The sequence below is a fragment of the Rhagoletis zephyria genome, unplaced genomic scaffold (assembly GCF_001687245.7).
Source record: "Rhagoletis zephyria isolate East Lansing unplaced genomic scaffold, Rhagoletis_zephyria_1.1 Rzeph_scaffold_05883, whole genome shotgun sequence".
NCBI lineage: Eukaryota > Metazoa > Arthropoda > Insecta > Diptera > Tephritidae > Rhagoletis > Rhagoletis zephyria.
Genome location: NW_016162966.1, coordinates 16,298 through 39,233, shown reverse-complemented (window position 1 = coordinate 39,233; position 22,936 = coordinate 16,298). Strand labels below are relative to the sequence as shown.

The 22,936-nt window shown below is 32.6% G+C and overlaps 2 protein-coding genes across 2 annotated transcripts; one reads left to right on the top strand and one right to left on the bottom strand.

The window, feature by feature from the left end:
- Positions 1-4,787: 4,787 nt before the first annotated feature.
- Positions 4,788-21,019, bottom strand: LOC108372582 (uncharacterized). Its single transcript, XM_017628310.1, has 4 exons — positions 20,224-21,019; positions 6,601-6,903; positions 5,799-5,991; positions 4,788-5,372 (listed from the first exon to the last, which is right to left on the bottom strand). Exons 1-4 carry the CDS (start codon positions 20,256-20,258, stop codon positions 4,998-5,000), a joined length of 906 nt encoding a protein of 301 aa, XP_017483799.1. The 5' UTR covers positions 20,259-21,019; the 3' UTR covers positions 4,788-4,997.
- LOC108372583 (uncharacterized) lies at positions 20,723-21,164 on the top strand. Its single transcript, XM_017628311.1, has 2 exons — positions 20,723-20,843; positions 20,881-21,164. The coding sequence occupies exons 1-2, from the start codon at positions 20,747-20,749 to the stop codon at positions 21,144-21,146; spliced, it is 363 nt and encodes a 120-aa protein (XP_017483800.1). The 5' UTR covers positions 20,723-20,746; the 3' UTR covers positions 21,147-21,164.
- Positions 21,165-22,936: the final 1,772 nt, after the last annotated feature.

The following is a 22,936-nucleotide window of genomic DNA, read 5'->3' as shown; positions in this document are numbered from 1 at the left end:
TATGACCTTTGGTTTTAATATAGCCACGCCCATTTCTAGAATATTCTTGAATTGAAAAAGTTGTGGAACCAATGTGGTTAACGAAGCGATATTCTGCCGAACTGCGCAATAAAATCTGCGTTTTGCTAACTTTAGTCCTGTAAAACAAAAACTTTGGTAATTTGATGCACAAAATACTTTTAGAAACATAAAAAAACGCACATAAAATTTTTGTAGTCTTTTTCAATCGACGGCATACATTTGCAGTAATTATTGTTAATACACAAAAATATTCAGTACATACATCGTTTCAATCATTTACAGAGTTTTCGTTTCAGAGAAGAAGTATGGGTATCCACTTAAAGAGAAAATTCTGTAGAATTTAAGCAGATTCAATTTTTTGGTGCTTAATTCCTGGTTAGTATTGAAAATGTCTTTATAAAATTCTCCTCGAATTTCATCCTCCTAACTTTATCAACGTAAAAAATTACCTATTTGTCCTTGTAAATCCAAAAAATTTTAATATTTTTTAAATAATTTTTTAACTGAAGAAATTGCTTCTTTCATTTGGTACCCATATTTTATTTCTACATTGCATTGCATTTTTTAAATAAGTTTTGAAATTCATCATGTCTTTGGCGTTACAAAGTCCTTTAAAATAAATCCTGACGCCAGAGAGAACAAATAAAAACGCCACTTTAAATAAAAAATTAGGTTTCAAACCCATTTATTTATTATTTATTTTATAGTAGGAGGGCTTCTCAAACAATATATAAGCAATTTTTTCGATTTAAGTTGTTGAAAAGTAATGAATATCTAAGTCCCGGGATCCCGAGATTGTGATATTGACATCCCGAAAATCCCGGGATCTTAAAAAGCGAATAAATTTACATCTCTAGTACATATATATGTACTTGTCCAATTTGGAATAATTAAATTGTCTCAATAACTCCATGGTAATTTTTTTACGAAATTATGGATGCGTATCGGAATCAATCTACGTATATATCGTCGTTTAAGTACAAAACCGCGTCACCGACATTGGCTGCCAAAAATTGGATTTGCTCACACAATCTCTTAGCTCAATCCTTATCCTTTCGTCCTGAAATATACTAGCCAGAAATGCGATTGCTTTATAAAAAAATAACCCTTTTGAAATCTGAGTGTTTTTATTCTCTAGAAAATTATTTATGCAACCTCATATACGCGGTTTGGCATTTTGTTCATACGCGGTGTTGTGCTTTAAACGACGATATGTTTGTATGTACATACATATGTATGTATGTAGAATTCTTTCCAGCAGAATACTCGTATTAAAATGCCTACAGTTTTCTTCGAATTTGTTGCTCCAGGAAATATTCTGTGCAATGCGAAATACTAGGATCTCACCACTGCGCTTGCTATCAATTAAAAATGCATTTTGTAACTTTATTTATTTTGATTTATTTGCGATACCCATTCGTTATACATATGTATGTATGTATACTACTAAATTTATTTTGTATTACCACTATTTTAAAATGCCATTGTAGAAGCTTACAAAGCTGTAATACTTGTTCTTCAGTGACATGCCCGGAAAACGTACAATATGTACATAAATATGTATGGGGTTTTCCCTAAAGTGTCGTAAGCGTCGCAATGTTGTCAGTTAAATAAGAGATGTGATTTCAAGTCTTCTAAATCGCAAACAAGTTAACGACATAAGAAAAGACTAGACTAATGATATCTTGTATAGCCCCTATTAACACATCGTCACCTGAAATAGAAAAAGTTGTGACTATTTAATATTTTTTTTTTTTTTATAAAACGATGTAGGGAGTGAAAAGTGAATTTTGAATTTTTTATAAGTTACGAATTTTTGCATTTCAAGTGACGATATGCATACACATGTGTAAATATGTACTAAGCACACATATCTCTGCAACTAATAATATAATAAGAATTAGTTTCTCGGGTGTTTACGTACAAAATATAATTTTATAGTAAATCGTCTAAGCAGTTAGTTTGACAGGTAAGCAATTTGCTTTACAGGAATGCATGGCATACAATTTTAGTAGTTGTGAATCCGTTTTAAGATATAAAGTTAGGTAGATAGTTGTTAGGGCATAAGTTATCTTTTCTACATTTGAGGAAATTCACGAAACCTTTGACTTTTTTTTTTATACTCGCTTGTCTACTCTACTACACATGAAAAAACAATGAAATGCATGTGGACATTTGTGTGTTGGATACATGACTATCCGGATATCCATAAAGATGAAAGTTGATAGAAAGTCTCTGGAAAGCTTTGAAAGATTACGAATCAAACATTTTTGAGGTCTACACGTGAGTGACAAGTACGCTGATTTTCCACGAGATATTAACAGTTCCAAACAGTTTTTATATTATACATAAATAAATAACGGAGAAAACAAATGAGATAAATTGAATTAAAAAGTCGAAACCTTATATTTCAATTTTTTAAATTATTAAAAAAAAAAACACATTCTCGCGATGAATTTAATTTTTTGCGGCATAACTAAAAACGAGTACCACAGTTGCAACTTAAAAATGTCTAAGGAGCTGCCTAAAAAGTTAAAAATCTGTGCTTCAAAATTTCAAACTGAATTTTATTTTTATAAATGTTTCGTGGATTTCCCCATATGTACATAATATATATATATATACATAGTAGTTACTTTATTATGTTAATTGAGTAAGGTTTCAAGTCAAATTAATTTTTAGCTTTCACATTTATATTTAAACCAAACTAATGAAACTGCATTTTTTCCGCTTAATAAAACAAAGAAGTAGACTAACAGGACAATTCTGGCTAAGATAGAAAAAAATTTTTCGTAAGGCAAATGAAAGAGAGATGGCAAGATCCTAGTTCGAAAGACTTTTGTTATTCTAGCAAAAAAGTCGTAGAAAAAAGATCCGAATTCCAGCGGATTTTTTTAAGTAAATTTTTTCTTTCATTCAATTTCAAATTTTATTCAATTAAAAAAACATTTTTTTTTATTTGCTTTATTTAAATATGTTTTATTTTTTACTTTTGATTGTTTTGAAAAAAAAAAATATACATATATTTTTTTAATAAAAAAAAATATTGTGAAAAGGCGAACAGCGTTAGCAGATTAGCAGACTAATTGAAGTCCCTCGAAAGACAGTAAACAACTTTTAAGATAGTTGCCAGAATAGACAACTGTGGTGAGGTGAAAGACAGTTGCCAGAATTGCCCTGTAATTTGCATACATTTTGTAAGCAGTAGTTATACAAAGTAGTCACCAAAGTATCAACTACGGCCAGTCTTTTATAGTTTCATTTAAAATTTAAGAAAAATGAAAATAAACACATAAATAAAACATACTTATGTACATAGTTATGTATATTTTAAAGCAGTTTGAATTAAATATACGAAATAATAATTTGCGCAATTGGAAGACTTCGATACATAAAATTTGTTAATTGTCGGTTTAAAATTTTTGAGAATATGCCTTCAGTAAATTGTACAACATATTCCCTATAAAAGTAAATACTCAAATAAATATGTGTGTATGCAAAGAAAGAAACGCGAACTCAATAAAAAGTAATACATAACACCAAATTTTTATGCCGAGTTATTATTAGAGCTCTTGTAAAAATATACTATCTGGCTATTCGGTTAGTCGAATAGTCGATTGACAACTTTTTTGTCGGTTGATACTCGATTCGATTAACCGCTCAATTTCGACTAACCGCTCGCCATCGAGCAGCCTGAAAATATACTAATCAAATTTATGCGAATAAAATTATTGCTATTAGGACAGCTGGGTTTTGTCAGTAAGCATAGGTATTTTATGTAAAAAAATAAAAATTAACCAATATCTTTTAAAATAAACAACTGGTCGAAAAAACGAAAATATACGGTTAGTCGATTAGTTGCTTGTGAGCGGTTAGTTGAAAAGTCAAAACGAAACGTTTAGTTGATTAAGTGAAGTCGATTATTTTTTGAAACAAAGTTTGCCAATTGATTAACCGATTAGTCGATTAACACGAGCTCTAGTTATTATGCGAAAACTTGTCTGAATAACTTTTCAATTAGTGATTTTGTATACATACAAATTTATATATAAGTATGTTTGCAAATACATTAGACTGTACCAGAAAAAAGTTCGCCATACACCTTCGAATTTAAAGTATACTTTTTTTGTCATATTTTCGGCATTTACCTTCAGATCTTAAGTGCACCGTTCTAGTATTTACTTACTCAACAGCACTCAGTGACAGCGCGCCAACGAACCACCTTAATGACAGTAAATTTAAGATCACCAAAAACTATTCAACTTTTGTTAAGGAAGTGAGTATTTCGATTTTTGCAGCAGAATTATTTAAATATTTTTTATTGCCCAACGTCACTATAAAATGTAAGAATGCGACTCCGAGGTTCGGCAATTTTTTTTAAACTTAGTTGCAAAAATACTTTACTGGTACAGTTCAATGTACATACCTATGCATATTTTAAATGAATGGTTTTCTTTTTACTTAAGCCTAACAACTACAAATCGCACATCTAGTCTAAAGTGCGATTAACTCGAAAAAAATTTTGGGCAATTTTTTTTTTGCATAAATCAATTAATGGAAACATTTTTTTTTTTTTGTTTTTTTTTTTTTTTTTGTATTAATTGCATTGAATCTGTATCTACGATCCCCAAGCAGTTAAATTTCCCTCTCTGAATTTTGAGCTAGCTCATTTTAGATTTAGCTGTGCGATATGTACGATCATTTGGCAGTGAGTCCGCTGTTTTATTAGTTTTAAGTTAGAATTTAGAATTACAATTATTGTTGTTTTGCATAGGTTTAAAGCCACTTAATTTAGCTTTAATAGTAAATAATGTAATGTAAGTCTCTTTCTTATTTTAAATCTTATGAAGTTGACCAGGATTTTCTTTTTAAGATTCATTAGAAAATATCGTAAAGTAATATCGTAAAGTAATACAAAAATATATGTACGTATACATAACTATGCAGTTATTTTAATAGTAGAATTATGAACGTTTTCATGGCACAATATTCTTATAATGAATATTTTTCTTCTGATTTTCCTTTATGACATAGAAGCCCTTCGGTTTGCCATTGGCAGAAAAATATCGATTAAAACTATTTCTATTGACTGCTGCATTTGGCGCATAATATGAAGGTGACTTATGATTTAAAGATTTTTTGTAGTTGGATTTATAGGATTTCTCAATACTGTCATTTTCCCATGGTTTTTGAAAGTTTGCAAATTTTTTAAAATTGATAATATATTTCTTGCCATTGACATCAGTATGTGGCGGTGTTTGTTTGCTTCCGAGTATTTTCTGTAGAACTGGCAAATTCCAGTGGTATATGCGATCCGGCTTGCCATTTGAGCTAAATGGGAAGGTAGAGACCTTGAAAAGGAGAAAATTTAAAGGACATTTGTTGTAAGTACATATGTATGTAGACTGAGGACGAAACAAATACGAAAATATTTAGCAACTTTATAGATGGTTTGTTAAATTTATATATTAGGGTAGTCCAAAGGTTCATAATAACAATAAAGTCAAGTCCGAATTTTAATTCTCTTACCCCTAGAATTTTTCTATATCGAAAAATATGCCGCTCTTTTTATTTTCCATGTATTTATTTTATATATCAAAAAAACATATTTCAAGTACATATATGGTATAGAATTCTTCTGTTTCTCTTCCAATTGTGAGAGCATTGAAATTCCGACATTACTTTTTTTTGGACCACCCAAATGTATATATAAACGTACGAGCAGACGGTGCTTACGATTAATTGGAATTTAGGTTAATTTATCATATATTATTTACCTTATGTGAGTTCGTTTTGATGTCACTGATGCTATTAGCTTCAGCTTTTGGATTGGTGTAATATACGAAATTCGGTGGCAGCTTTATAATGAACATATGTGAATCATCTGGAGATGTGTGACGTCTTGATTCCACAGCCAGTCGTTTTCTATGATGACTGTTAGGTGCCTTCACTTTAATGAATCCCAATTTACTATTTAAATAAAAATTTATAATAAAATACTATAAGTTTAAAGAAGTTCATTAATCAAAAATAAAAAAATTAAACCTTCCACAATGCATCGATCAATTTAAGAATTGGAGCATAAACTGGACACCCAAAATTTTGTTAAAAATTAAAAAAAAAGTAAATTCTGATGAGTTTTTTTAGATCTACAACTTCAAGTCGACATAAAAAAATGGTAACCAAATTTTACCAATATTTTGGTATACATTTCTATTTGGTCCTCCCTAAATGAATGCAATTGCTTTCATTCCCATCACTTTTTGATTGTTGCATTGTGTTATTTATTTATTTACACAGTGTAAAATGAAAATACATGGGCAGAAAAGTAAGGTGAAATAAAAAAGTATTAAATCAGTATGATTTATAAACCAACTAATTAAATGGAATTATTACAAAGATAAGGCCTGATTCCGCTACCTCAAGTAAATAATCCATACTAATGTTTTTGTCTTTGCCGCAAAGGCATAGCGAATTACAACTTTATGAACAGATTTCAAACGATTAATAGGGGTATTAATATTCTACACATGACTATATATATTGAATATATCGTAATGGAAATATATATAAACTTACTTAAGCATTTTCTTGTTTAAAGTGTGTGAATTTTTTGTCAATGGTTTGTAAGTATCAAAATTTCTCCTTTCTATTGTGTCAGTGGGAAAGTGTCGCTCTATTGGCTCGTGTTCATAGCGGTGTGACGATCCTTTCTTCTGAAATTTTTTATAATTTTCTCTTTGCGTAATGCTTCTATCCTTCGCCATCCAATTTTTAATGGAATACGTTCTTGGTCGTAATAAGCTTGTATCCTCCTTCTCATTATCGTCCATTCCCGTAGAGCACTGAGCGAAATTGTTGAAAAATGCTAGACAGCATAAGCTAAAATAGAGAAATTGTTATGTGTATGTATACATGTACATATACATATATATCATAATTTAATAAACTTGTTTGAACTAAATACATATCGATGGCCCTCTGCAATAAAGACTCAAATCAAAATTAAAAAAATAAAAACACTTACACCATGTAAAATCCTTATTAAAGTAAGTAGTGAGGGTTTGACGTGAATTAGACAAGGATTAAAGACATGAGCCACTTAACAGTAGAGATTTTAAGCAAATCAAAGAAAAATCTTGGTTGCAAAAATAAAATTTTTATTCATATGGGTTAATTAATGCCAAATGACCAATGATTGGAATAGACAATTTTTGATGTGGAATTTCGGCTAGAACTTTTCTTTTATCATATAACGAAATTTCCAAATTTCGAGGGTTTATTTTTGAATATCTCAAAAATATTATAGTTACAAAAATTGTTCTGGTCTCGTTTTAAAGGTGGTATTTGTGGCTATATAAAATATTCTTGAAAACAATTTGAAAAAATTACAGAATTTTGAAATTCAAGACAACATAGAAGCAATTTTGGGCACAGTTTTTTTTATACAATACATATGTACCGCTAACTGATCTTAAGAGATTCTGAAATTTCCAACATGGTATTTTTTTGAGATAATCTTAGAAATTCTAAGTTTTTTTTTTGCAAAATCTAAATTTAAAATAAATTTCAATTGAATATAATTTTTTTCATAATTCTAAAACTGATATCTTAAAAACCACTTTTCAAAAATTTCAGAATCTTTTAAAATCATTTGAAGTATTTTGTATAAAAAAAATTTGTGAAAACTTTTATAAGTTTCTAATTATCGGGCCACCAGTGTAGGTATATTTTTTCTTTATAGCGCTAAATATCATTTTAAAACCAGACCAGAACAATTTTTGTAACTATATATTGGTTTTTGAGATATCTAAAAAATAAACTTTCAACATATCGTCACCTGGGTAAAAGATTGTCGTATGTTACCCACGTACAGATGACGATATGGGAATTTGTGAAATTAAGAATTTTGGATACCTTAAGGAAAAAAAAATTAATTTTGAATTTTGAATTTTTTGAAGTGAATTTTCCTTCGGCAGAACGTCGTTAAATGATAAAAAAAAGTGCCAACCAAAATTCATCCAAATCATAAAATGGACGATTCCAACCATTGGCCGATTTGACATATGTACGAGTATGTACCACTTCTTATTCGGGTATTCACTCTCACATTCCATAATGCTAAATAGTATAATTACACTGATGTACAAAAATGACCTTAATAAAAGTTAAATGAAATTGAAAGGGTTATTTTGTATCTACTAAGTCTAATTCAATGACCCTGATTTTTTTGCAACAGCATTTAAGTAAAATTTAATGAAATGCGCTTGAAAACAATATTTAATGAAGAAAAATAAATAATCTTTTAATTTTATTTAGGATTTTCGGGAATATTTAGCATCAAGTATATCCCTTTTTAGTGTCCAACAGCTAGCTAACATATTTGGACTCCATTTTCCCTGGTACCATTCTTCTATGTTAGATATATCCTGATGGAACCCTTCGCCGTGTTCGTCGCGCTAACGCCACCCAAATTTTCAGGGAAAAATTTAAATGTGAGTGTAAGAAGTTTATTTATCTTGAGCGACATATTGCATCCCATTTTCGTGTAGGCTGTTAAAAAGTTGCTGACCAACTCTAGCTATCCGCTTTGTGGTTTCCAAAAAAGTTACGAACAACATTTCAAAAACATGTCAATGCGGATTTGTCGATCGGATAAAGCTTTTCTTCAAACTGTCCATCAGCCAATAGGTATCTAATTTGCGGCCCTACAAATTTCCCATTTTTATTTTGGCATGGCTGATTTTTCGGAATTTCTGTTTCTGATTTTGTTTTTTTTTTTTTACTACGATACTAACTTTTAACAGTTAGTTGACCGCAAATATAACAAAAGTTATCAGGATGATTTACATACACTCAGGGCATTCTCTTACGATGTGTAGCAACAACAATCACAAAAAATGCCGTTTTAACGCTAATTTGTCAGGAGCACACAAATACGCGTAGTCACTTCATGTAATTTTTAAGGAAAACTGAGGGTGATTGAATAAAACTAAGTATGAGGTTTATATACGGTTTATAAAAAAAAAAAAACAATTTAGTTTTGTTTAGCAAAACCCACTGTTTATCAGAGTTACTGTTAGTAACCTCAACATCAGCCTCATTCTATTGTAACCGAATGACAAAGCAATAGGTAAGATATCGAAGAAATATACATACAAGGAAATGAAGCGATAATAGCTTTAAACCTAAATTATGTATGCAAATTACGCTAGTTAATCGATTTGATGTTAAATGACGTGATTTCAGTTGGGGGTGCCTTTGGTGTACCCGCCACCAACAAATTACCATTGAACTGATGGCACAGACCTGGCACAGACCCAACATCAAGAATACGTACATATGTATGTAGATGCAATAATAAAGAAATGCCTTTCGACGTGCTCAGCATACATATGTACATGTGGAATTGCATGCAATTTATGTATGTACATACATATGTAACTCCAGAATTGCATGTGAAAAAAAGAGTGGGAACCGCAAATAATTTAAGCAATAAGAAGAAAAGGATAGTGGAATAAAAGCAAAACAAGTTGTTCTCTATGTACCCATACCCATGTATGTAGGTACATTATGTATGTATGTTGTTCGCTAGATGTCTAGATGTGCATATACATACATATGCCCGTACTTATGTACATAAGTATGTAAATCGTGGAATTTGTCGGAATTAACACTGTTGTTAATTTTTTTCGTAAATTAGAGAACTTGCAATGTAAAGTAGTTACACTTCATAAATTTCCAGTTTGAGTTACATACATACATACATATATACATTTTATCTAGTAGTTAGTACTGTTGTATAAACAATGCCGGCATTCAGTACGTTGGACTTTTCCATGCTAAGAAATCAGTACTTTTCATACATAAATTTTTATTCAAAGCAAAACTATAAATGTAAGCATCAGATAATACTTTTAAACGCTACTATTTAACAATATTTTGGTATATAAATAAAATATAGTTCATAAAAAATAAAAGTGTTATTCATTTTAACATGAGTGTGCACAGAAGCCAATAAATAATTTTTTATCTATGACATTTTTGAATAGAAATAATGTCATGATCATTTCCATCTTCATTGTTTAAATAGTCAAAGAATTGTATACATTTCATTTTAAAATTAATTTTAATATGAAGTTCACCAAAAAAAAATTTTAATTAGAAGCCGGTTTCTCCCTTTTGCGCCAGGAAGCAAACTTTATACTTAAGATCCTCTCAGTTGCTTCCGTTGAGTGTGGTATTGAAAAAAAAAAAAAAAATTACATGTTTTTTCAAACTGTGGAAAAGTAGCACTATTTCAGGATTTCATCTATAATTCCTCATGGCTAAAATTTACATTTTTCAACTACGCAAAACTTTGAAAGGCTAAAATGTCTAAATTCTAAAAATTCGCTAAAAAGAGTATCTAACTCTATGTCTTGTATGCAAAACTCTTTTACAATGTCAGTAAATTATGAAAAAAGAATTGTAAGTTATAGCCAAAAGCCATTCGAATATTCAAATTTGTTGTTATTAAACTGAAACTTCTGAGACTATGCTTGACCATGGAAAAGCACTATATAGTTTTTTTTTGGATTACGAGAACTATAATCGTAATCATAAAAAGTACAATTACGACTACAGTAGTCGTAATCGTTAAATTTTAAAGATTACAATTTTTTAAAGCTCGTTTTTTTATTAGGAAAAGACTTTTATTTCGGCTTAAAAAAATACTTGGCCAAATTTAAATGTTATTACTGGACTTTTAAAAACTAAAGTCGGGGTTGACCGATTATTTTATTTCAAATAAAATAAAAGTCCAAAAATAACTTTTAGAGTATTAATAGTCGGTCATAAATCATTATCACAATGTGTGAGTGTCGCGATATCAGATGCATTTTGAATACCGGACTCAATTTTCAGCTTCGATTGCTGCTGTCAAAACGCTAAACCTGATCCTACCCAAAATTTTTGTTTAAGCTTAGTTTCCAGCTCTTAAGAAAACGGTCAAGAAAAAATGATATGATTTCGGCATCTGATATTTCACAACCTGTTGCCTCACTCTTTCGCCAAGAAATAATGGGTCGGGCATATATTTCTGTTGTAAACGTGGGTTGCCTTGTGCTCTTTTTTTCCCAAAAAAAACTTTAGAAACCCGTAGTAGAAAGCGTAGCAAATTTCTTGAAAACTGCGCCTCATTTTATATAGAGTTCTTGCTTTTCTTGAGAGCTGGATACTAAGCTTAAAGCCTCACTAAAACGTTCTACAAGGCAGTTAATAAGTTCGATGGTATCTTTTGCTTCTAAGTGAATGTTAAGCTTAGGTGACAGCAGACTGAGATTAAAACTTTTCAGAACATCTTTGGAATACCACGCCCTCTGTGACCATTCCAATTGAGGGTATGTATGCAGAGATTTTGTAGGTAGTATTCTTCACAGTTGTGAGATCGATGATTGTTTCGATGACTTCTCGGTTTTGGGTTTTTTTACTTCAATGTCAATGTGTGATCCATACGATTTGTACATTTGTGCAGATTTTTACATTTTGACTGTTACAGATGAAAGTGATCTTCTACATGGATTTATCGATTGCTTAGTGTTGCAAAGAAAGTAGTTAAAATTTTTGATGCCTTCGGATGGCCTATAGATTCTTTCTGCAAAACCACACTCAGTGGCTGTACCAATAAGAAATAAAAAATTACATAGTACATGGGACGCTTTTGTTCCAATCGTTCTACATTTCCATTCACTTATTTTTTATCAGTACTTTTACAATTTCTAGAATGCCGACTGTCACAAGTGAACAACCGAATCGTGTCTTTGGAACCATCGTGTTTCTCTCTCTTTTTCCATAAGAAGCGAGATAAAATTGTTACTTTTTGGTCTTGAAACTTAAAAAAAAAACGATGTGACTTCTCTGATATTATCTGACCCTTTTTTGGTAAGTGCAATTTTAGCCAATTTCGAAATGCTGTTATTTAATTTATAAAAGAAGCATATCGTCTCCGCAGCGTTTGTGGCTTCTTTTTATATTTTCTTGACGGCTCCGTGGTTAGCCAGCATAACAGTGCATCCATTAGCGCCAATCGGAATGCATTTCTTAACTCCATATATTTCATAGCTGCTGTTCGATTAGGGAAGCACTTTCGAGAGTAACCGCTTACCTTCTCGTTCACGGAATGCATTACCTTAACATGTGCATGTCATTGGAGGTAATCGAATAAAGCGAAAATTGTTTTGATGAGACCTGTAATGCGTTACTACTGCATTGATACAAAAATAAGTGCTTCCCAGAAAATGAAAAGTTTTTGCTAGGATTGTTTTACTCAATCAGAGTTATCATGAGTTTCATTTTCGCCGAAACAGGTCACCTTTCGCTTTTGGCTTTCATGTATTTACTATGGGCGGAATAAAGATTTTCGGGTGAATTTTATTTGGATGAAACTTAGGATAAGGCAAAATTTGTTCAAATAAAATTTACCAGCAGTTTAAATGGAAAATGATTTTTTTCTGTCAATTTCCATATAAAATTCAAAAAACTAAAGTACTTTTTCACTTAAATTCCTTAATCCGGTTCAATTGCAGTTAATTCCCGAGTTAATCCGGATCGGCGCTGCCGTCTGTGTAAGCTCTAAGCGTCAATCTGTTGTTATTATTATGAACTTTTCTATCCAGTGGGAAAAATGATGAATGCCCTTAGAAAGTCCTTGCTGGAAACTGTTTAAGAATAACTCCGTAATTTCTTGAAAGATTTTCATTTCCGGGATGTTATTGGAAATATATTTTCTCTCACTTCTTCTCCGACTTCCAAGAAAGACATAAGGTTATAAATTCATCGGATTATTTTTTTATGTATGTTACCGTATAACTTTGGACCACGTGACCTAGCGGGCGGTTTGCTTCTTGAATAGCACTACTACTACATACTGGTTGTTCGAGTGATATAAAATTGTGAAAAGGATGCGCAGCTGCAAGCAAACCATAAAAAATTCAATAAAAATTTAATTTTTTGTTTTGAGAGTTTTGCTTTTCTTCTGGATTTTTTTTTTTGTAATAAAACAACAATTTTATTAAAGGAACAAACTTTTTTGTGTAAGGGAATTAAATAAGCTGTCAAACCCATTTTATTTGATATGAAAATATTGCCTCTATCGGATAGCGTTCAAAAACGACAAAACGCTTAATTTATAGTAGTTTTATAAAGATCAAAATAACGGATATTTTTACTGAAAAGACAGTGCAGAAGTTCCTACTCATGGATGCGCTTAGTCGCAGCTCGCGAAATTGCTGGTTTTTTTTTATACTTTTAAAAATCAACTTTGTATCCGTTATAAATACTCTAAAAACGTGATCGGAGTAATATCTTTATCACATATTATTGTGGGCATCTAAACAAGTAAGTTCATGATATTTATTAAAATACTACATTACACATTTTATTATTTATTTATGTGTATTTTATTTGAATAATGCTTCGCTGACTGTATGAGGTGGACAATTTTAAAGTTGTTGAGCTACAAAACCAGTTCCAGTAGGTACCGCTTTAACATAAAATAAAAAAATTTAGCTGCGGATATCTGCGCGTTTCCTTTTATTTTTAACCAGGTATAGCTAGTGTTGAGTTTTTGAAATCACCGTTACGGGGGTGGAGCACGTGGTTTTCGTTCGATTTAAAAAATTGTTAACTTAAGGAAGCTAAGCAAAAGGTTTGTACCAAATTAGGTCGAGATTGGTGAAGTAGTTTTTGAGATACATATATGTACATATCTGATATTCCATTTTAACAAAATTCTATGAAAAACCAATTTTTTGCTAAAGAGCGATTGTATATGTATATCAAATTTGAGTAAATAGTTACGAGTTCCTTAGCACCACTGCTAAAAAAAAAATCAAAATCAAGGCCGTATTTCTACTGAAATTGCTTAACATCGACGATTTTTATCCTATGCCCTTGAGTAAGGTATCAATTTGTTTGAAAATAAATTCTCATATTTGGCAAGTTTCATAGACATTCTTTAAATTAGCGATGGTCAAAATTGAAAATATGCACAAAATTTTTCAAAATTTTACCTGATAAAACTCCCAACATGTCTCATAATATAAATACTATTCATACACCTTTTAAACGTATTTAAATCTCCTTTTCAAAACATGCCTATTTTTTAAAATCGGATGAAAAATAATCAAGCCGTTAATAAATAAGTGGATCAAGTACGAAAATAACGTTTTTTTTTTTTTAAATTTTGGGGATCAGGAATTATAATAAACCTATTTTAATATTGTACTTAACCTCACCTACAATCTACATCAAGTTTTGTTTCGGGGGATTTCGTGAATTTTTTTATAGCACAGTGTTATTATAGTAGTTAGCGACCCCTAAAACCCCAAATTTGTAATTTTTGTTGAGATTAAGTGATTCAGGCTGCCATATTTGATTGACGATTTTGACTTTTATAAATTATATATCAGATTCGTAATTAGTGTCCCAAAAAACCTACAAGTGAGCAGTTTGAACTTGGTCTGATTTGATTTTGATTTTTGGCCAGCTTTTTTGCTGTGTGGAACCACTGTGCATCGTGTGGATTTCGCGATACCCAGAAGTTGCCGTATGCCAACCCATGAACTTTGGTCCTCTTCTACAAAGTGCGAGGCATTCACACAACAGGGGCCGCAAGGATTCTGACTCCTCTTCATTTTTGCATCCGCTACGGTTTTTGATCTCCAAATGACCGAGCTTTGAGTGCGGCCTGACTGTCTGAGTAGATGAAGATATTTATTGTTACACATGACTTCTCCTGTCGTCGGTGTTCAACCGCCTCCCGAATGGCGGTGGATAGGTATAGATGATGGCAGGGCACAACCCTCCAGCTAGGCCCAACCGCCCACTCACAGCTGTAGGGGGCTACCGGCAATAGTTCGTTGCAAAATCGCAGGTGATACGTTCCTATTATTTTTTCCATCACTGTATGTATTCGAACAGACTTCAGCTTCGATACAAAATTTATGCATGCACATAATTGTTTGTTTTTTTACGAACTCATACACAAAGGCATATCTTAAAACAAGCCCACCACTGCAACAGTGGATAATAAATTGTGAGTTGTACAAGAACAAACAAAATTTTTGCTTTGTTAAGTCAACAACCCAGGTATGAGTAGGGTATTTATTATGTGGATATATAAGTACATATATACATAGTACATACATACATACTATGTATATGCAAGTATAATGCGAAAGAGAATATCAACATAATTTTCATTTTTTGACAAGCCACCACAGTCTGCAATTTATGTTGCGATTTTGTTGTGAACTACTACAGTTCAGATACATACAAATACGAGTTTGGGTGTACATACATATGTATGCATGTATAGAAATATGCACACAAATGTTTATATAAATATAGGCATGAATAGCTATAAAGATACACCTACTAACATATGCTTTTTCAAGTTTAAGTATTGCTATTATATGGACGTCGGTATGTAGATAGAAAAATTGCTTCCATAGAGTACTTCATTGAATATTAATCAGTTCTTTTATGTAAAAAGAGAGGTAAAATGGAAAAATCAAAAGGATAAAAATTTATCTACATTAATTGACAATCAGTTTGTGGTTTTTATGTATGCACATATTTATACTCGATATACATTAGGCTATCTCTGACAATTTTTTTATGAATGCTGCCAAGTTGGCTAAAGTTTCTTAGTCGGTTTTAAAGACCTTGAGGGTGGTCTTTTCGAGCCACAGTTACCTATGTTGTAAGCTTTCGAAGTTGAAAAGTAAGATAAACTGCACTAATGTTCGATCCAAAAGTGCGTGGTTATGCCTGACAATCTCTAGCAGCCTCTCCGAGTTATTCGCTGGTTCCGAGGTTATGACTATTAGCCAAGCTCCACTATGTTGGTTGGACCTACTTGCGTAGGTGTCTCGGGATCCTCGTTGCGTTTGTCTACGACGCCATTACAGCAATGGATTGGGCTCGTTGACGTTGTTTCTTTGCTCGACGGCGCCGGTACATTACACTCGGCGGGTGGCTTTAGATGGTGAAATCATTGGCCCTACCGGAGGTTATCAAGCTGACCCTGTGTCCATTTGCAACAATATATACACAGTCTGTTCGCTAGGTGGTGAGTTTACTACTGAAGGCTGTAGGGCGCTCACTTATGTGAGAGTAGCTAGCCTTTAAGCAGGGCTCACAGGATTTGTGCATTCGTACAGATTTGTACAGTTTGGCAGTCACAGAGTGGTATTGTTTAGAAACATTGAGTTGAACTCAATAAAAAACTTTCCAAACAACAGTACCCTGTAACTGTGAAAATGTACAAATCTGTACAAATGTACAAATCGTTTGATCCCCGCTTTAGACTTCTAAGAGCAGGGGTATCATGGTGTTATGGTTGGTCGGAGCGTTTGAGCATGGAGTTTGTTTTCCTTTTCATAATTGATCTTAAAAGTGGCTGAAAAATTGTGTAATCGGGCGTGCAGAGATGCGCTGTTACCGGGGAAGGATGAATAGCTCATGAGATCGGAGGGTATACCTATGGAATTTTGCATAACCTATATCTGGGACACCCCCAATGTGTGTATGAATAATTACACACTTCCAACCTCGGAAAATAAGTTAATATACAAATTAATGCTGATGATGAATATTAACTACACTACGCGTATGCATGTACATTAGACTGCATCACCAAAAAAAGTTGCTATTTTTCCGTCGGGATTAAAAAATTTATTAAATTTTAAGACGTCCACTAAAATATTTTGGAAAAATATTAAGATTTAAGTGAGCTGGACCGATTTGAAAATACCTCCAAAATTGATTTTTTTTTATGAATTAAAATATGTAGTTTTTTAAAGAACTTTTTGTAAATAGTCCCCTCAGAGGACACAAAAAAATTAAGCTTAAAGTATCTGCATAAAAATATTTAAAAATCATTTCAACGGAACCGTAAGAATGGGATTTTTGATGCTGTTTTTTTACTTCTTTCAAAGATTGATTTACGAAAAACTTCATATGTGTATGACAGATACATATATTTAATTATAAGCTCAAGATGTATTAAACAAGGTGTCATTGACCACTCAGATCCGCTCTCTTTTAAGGTACTATTATGTCAAAAAATATAAACAAACGATTCAAAATTCATAGAATTTTAGTGGGGACCGAACCTGGGTGCTATTGCGTTTACTACTTCAACCACAAAACAAAACTTAGAACCATATTGTACCATTTTAAAACCGCGTTCTCCTCATTTTAAAGTTAAAATTCTGTTTTTGCCATAAAATGCATTTTAAATTGACTATTAAAGAGTTAAAATGGTGATTACAATAAAACAAAATTTTAATCGTTTCAACCTTTTTCTTACTTCTCTATGACCACGGGCCATTTTGTATAAGCCCATATTATTCAAAAATTAAAGACACTACAAAAAAATTGAAATAGAAGTTCTAAAGCCCGACATGGTTGAAGATTTCTCAACTGGACCTCGGATTTCATTCAGTCATGTCGTAAGTTTCTCATGAAAATTTGTGAGTAGAGCGGTTTATAGATGTGAAAGGGATTCTGAGATTTCTTTTTGAAAAATTTAAATTTTTAAAGTTTTTATAAGCAAATATATTTTTAAGCAATCGTTATTTTCAAAACTCATTTTATCTTAAAGTATTTGACGAAAGTTGATGAATTTTTTTTTGTAAGCGTAGTGACAGAAAACATATATTTTTATAATTTAGAAAAAAAAATTAAATCTAAACATTATACATACACTGCCGGGACAAAGTATTGGCACAGCAATTTTTTCACAATATATGAAACAATTTCCATTCTAATATTTTTCCGCTAATTTCGTATAAGTTCATTCTACCACACAAAAAAAAAAAATATAATTACTAAACTTTGTGCAAAACTCCCGAAAATTCAGCAAATTTTCTTGACAATTTTCAACTTGTTAATCAAATTTTTTAGATGTTTTTTTGGGTATGCAGATTTGTAGCCCAATCAATTTTATTATAATAAAGTGCAAGTTTTAAGTAGTTAGGAATCACTGTTGATTTTTGGCAATTTTTGTCTCTTCCATACAAAATTTTTTTCCGAAAATACTTTATATGGAAAAAATGCAAAACACCTTCAACAAAAAAAATTCTCAAAAAAAAAATGGCACTGAAGATGGCACAATACCGAAACCGGTTCGTCTGCAAACCAAACTTGACAAGGGATGTCGGAAATTCGTTAAAAAAAAAAATCATCTTACCACCCTGTGGGAAAAATCAACCAACACCAACACACTCAAGTATATTCCGAATGTTCAAACTAAATATTTCTTAAAACTTTTTCGTTTGATACCCACATTTTAATATTTCATATAACCTGTGTATAAGTTACTAAGTTCGACTTATCAAACAGGTGGCAACCCTCTTAAAAATCTTTTCGAACTAAAACCTTTTTAAACCCCTTTCGTCTGACACCCATATTATTATACATTCATATGTATGAATATAATTACCGTTTGCCTTAATTCAAGTTGAATTTGATTTTCTGAACATGTGGCAACCCTCTTAAAGATATTTCATAAACAAATCCTTTAAAGCCCATTTTTGAATGTAACTTTTAAAACATGTGGCAACCCTCTTCAAACATCCCAAATGCCCAAACTAACGATTTCCTCAAAAGCATTTTCAAGCTTAAACCTTTTAACTTTCCTTCGTCTGATATAGCGATACATATTTTAAATTTCTGATGAATATAATTAAATTTGACCACCCCTCTAAATGTAGTTCAAAAAGAAAGTCTTTCAAACCCATTTCGATTGATACCCATCTTTCAATAATTAATTTGACTCGTCGAATAATTTGGATCTAAATTTATAAACAGGTGGCAACCATATTCAAACATCTCAAAAATATTCTTAGTGTTCAAACTAAATATCTCTTTCGTTATATTCGACTTTTCTAACAAATGGCAATCTTCGTCAAAACATTTTCAAACCAAAACTTTCTTAACCCCTTTCGTCTGACACTCATATTGTTATATGTATGTAGGTATTTCAATTACCTATTCGCCGTTATTCAAATTCAATTTGATTTTTTAAACATGTGGCAACCCCTTAAATATATTTCAGAAAAACGCTTTTTAAAACCCATTTCGATTGATATCCGTCTTTGAATAATTCATTAAATAATTTTAATGCAACTTTTCAAACATGTGGCAACCGTCTTCAAACACTAATTTGTTTGCCACCCGTAATTTTATATTTCATATACGTAACTTTTGTATAAGTTAATTACATATATTCGACTTTTGAAACAATATTATTTATGTATGTACATTTACATGATATTCCCAGCCCTGATTATTACATACGAGGACAGTGTGGCGAATTAGTGCCTTTTACAATAAAATATATATTTTTCGGCAATAAAGCGTTTTATTTATCCACTCCGTAGGAGTTGGGTTCGATCCATCGTCTCTGACCGCCCAGTCATTTCTTCGCTGATGATGTCGGTTTTGCTTTAAATCGAATATCGAATGTGTCCAAAAAATCTGAATAATATTCGCCAGTAATAGTTTTGCCCATTTGAAGGTAATCAATGACCTTATTGGGCCTTCTTTGGTAGTTTGCAAACTGCCTCTTGTTTATTGGTTTCTCTCCCCAAAGAGTAACTAGTTCATTAATGACAATATCAAGATTACCTACAAAAAAGCCTTTTTCGGAAATTGAAATTTCATATTGCATGCCAAAAGCAAAATTTAGCTAATTTTTTAGCCCACATGAAGTTGAAAAAAAAACCAAAGTTTCGCATTAAGCAGGCGTTAATATCACTTATTATCAAATTTATCAAACATTAAATAATAGATTTAATTTCTTTAACCAAAGAAAAAAAAATGCAGGCTCATAATCAATGATTTATTCTTTGTAAAAATACAAATAAAAAAAAAAAACAAAAAACTAAAGGCAGCACTTCCGAAACTAGGGTTTTGGCCAAATTTCCCATAGTGCAACATATTAAAAACCATATTCGTTTCACAACAACAACTTCCAATATCCGACCCGTTAGCTGAACTACTGTAATACACGTGTTTAAAATATTTCCTTTTATTTCACTATCTACATAGCAAATTCTTATCCTCTGAACAATACACTGTACAATAGTCAAGTAGATAAGTTACGGTAATTTACAACCATCTTAAAACTTTTTTTTTTTTAGATATAAATACCTCACAATCAATAGGTTAACTTGCAACATTTTCATAAGCTAAGGTAAACGAACTCTTTTACAAATAACATCAATGTGTACATGTATGGTGTCCTGCACTGGTCTTCTTAGCACACACGAAGAAGTTAACAGACAGCAAATTTGTCTATTGTGTCCGCGAATGAATTTAATAGTTATTTGTGGTGCACATTTACTCACACACACAAACACTGCTGAACCAACACACAACACAGCACACTATGTATGTCTAAGATGTACTTGAAACTCAATGATATTTGACTGTAACGAATTTTAATCTTTCATAAGTACTTATTGTAAGTGGTTTTTCAAACTAACTTCCGCGAAAAAAATTTTATTTGATTAAATATTTGAACGACTTTGCTTTTAACAGTGCGAAACACTTCGTACAACTACGCATTGTTCACATTTTTGCCATGAGTTGGAGTCATCTATCTAAGCCACAGTCGATTGTTTTTTAAAAGAACACAAAAATAGTACAGACAAAAAAATAAGCAAGCGGTCAAATGGTACTCGCGGGATCGACTACACCGGCTAATGGGGTGTTGCATATGCAGATGAACGCCAACAAAAAATATGTTCTAATAATACATAGTAGTACGTGTCTGTGTGTTTTTATGTTACGCTCCTACGTATGTAGGCACTGCACAACTGACGGGCCAAAATTGCAAGACTATGCCAAAATACTATGTGGACCGGTCGAAATTGCAACTGCGCAAACGCTACAAAAAACCACTCGCACACGATAAAATCTCGGCAAAGACTGAATTGATGGTGGCGTGCCGTCACTGGATATTCGCAGTCGTCCACGGCAACGTTTATATGCACCGTCATTCTTGGCCATCTTGCTATCATGTGGCTGGCTTAAAGGTTGTGGAGTACGAGTATTTTGTGTGTAAGGAATAGTGGTTAAAGAAGAAGAATAAGTTGGCAAGTTCTGTGCTATGAAGTGCTGTGTGTGATGCAGCGCACTCAAGCTTAAACCTTTACAGAGCTACATAACTATGAATGGCTTAGTGTGCAAAATACATACATACATACATACCGCCATGTGCAGCAAGTTTTGAAATACCCTGCGGGAAAAATGATGGAAGTGGAAGTGAAAGAAACATGGTTGTCTCTGCACCCTGTGACAAAAATTGTTGGTGGGGTATACTAACACTTTTCCCTGTGTGCCCATCAGGCAGTGTATAGTTATTACCCCGACTACTAAACTGAGAGAGGGTTACATCAATCTTTGGCCAAATTTTCCTGGTATAATGGCAGGTGGTTGCCACAGCCCACCTGGTATTTAACTACTCAAGGAGTTCAGCCTTCTATGTTTGCGGGAGGTTAGAGGTATGCCCGCATTTTGAGCAGAATTGACTTCAGATATTGCCGTCCCCCTCCTTGCCAGCTCGTCGCAATGTCACTGTATTCAGGGACCCATACAACAGTCAAGGATCATTTTGATTCCAGCAGTCTTAGAATGCTGGAAAACTCTCAATTCCTACATTCTATGGCTACTTTGGACGTTGTACCGTTAGATTTGAGATTTTATAGCAGCTTGGCTGTCAGAATAATTAGGGGTGAAGGCTATGAGCCACCAAGCCGCCTCCAATATAGCGTTTAGCTCTGCTTGAACAACGCTACAACTGTCCGGTAAGCAAACACTGAGGTTTAGCGCGAGTTCGCTTAGTTAAGCCTGGAGCCATCTGTATATATGTATAGCCATAGACCCGCGCTCCTCTCTGGGATTATTTTGATTAATTTGTTGTCTAAACAGAGCAGAGGAGTGGTATAATCGGTCTTTCATAGATTGTTCTCTAGAGTTTCATTTATTTTTGCGTGTCCGTATCTGAGGTCCCTCCACGGCTGGATCGTATGTAACCTGGCCGCACTGCAATCGTACCGAAATTTGCCGTAGAGATCTACAGGTGGACGGTTTAACATTATTTCTAGAGATTTGGTGGGTGTAAGTGGGCAGTGCTCCCTTGACGAGCATGGTAGCCGTCCTCTGCACTCGTTCCACCTTGGCTCCGGACAAGGTGTTGTTTAGCGCAGGCCACCATACGGTGACACCGTAGAAAAGGATTGATCTTATATCAGCTGTGTACATCTACTGTATTATCTGTATATGGTTTTATTCCCCATAACCATCTTACAGGCATACAGGGCGGTATTGGCCTTCCTGGAGCGGGCTTCAATAGTTTCTGACTGGGAAAAACCAAGTTATGTATATAAATGCAAGAGTTTGATGAAACTCGGTATTTTCAGGTATACAAAAATATTTTTCAATAGATTATTTTGAATATTTTACGATAGCGAATGTTGTAATGTGGGTATTACACCGTCTTGGTCATTACAGTACTACTTATAGGTATTTATAATTACTTTTTTCAGTATATGTTGTTGTTGGAAACTGAATGAAAACAACTAAGAAAGTATACGTTCGGACGAAACCGAAGTTTTAATAAACGGCGCACGCATTAAATATAGTTTTTTCAGCTTTCTGTAAACTACAAGCAAGGTTTTTGTCTCCTACGAAGCTCAATTGAACTCCCAAAAATATGTAATAATCTTACGTAGGTGCTAACATTGAGTAAATGAGCGCCATTATTTGCGCCGTATTTGTGAAATTAACCGTTATTTGGAAAGTGGTCGTTAGTTTTTCAAAACATTTCTTTCGAGAGATATGCAGTATGAAAAATTCGGTT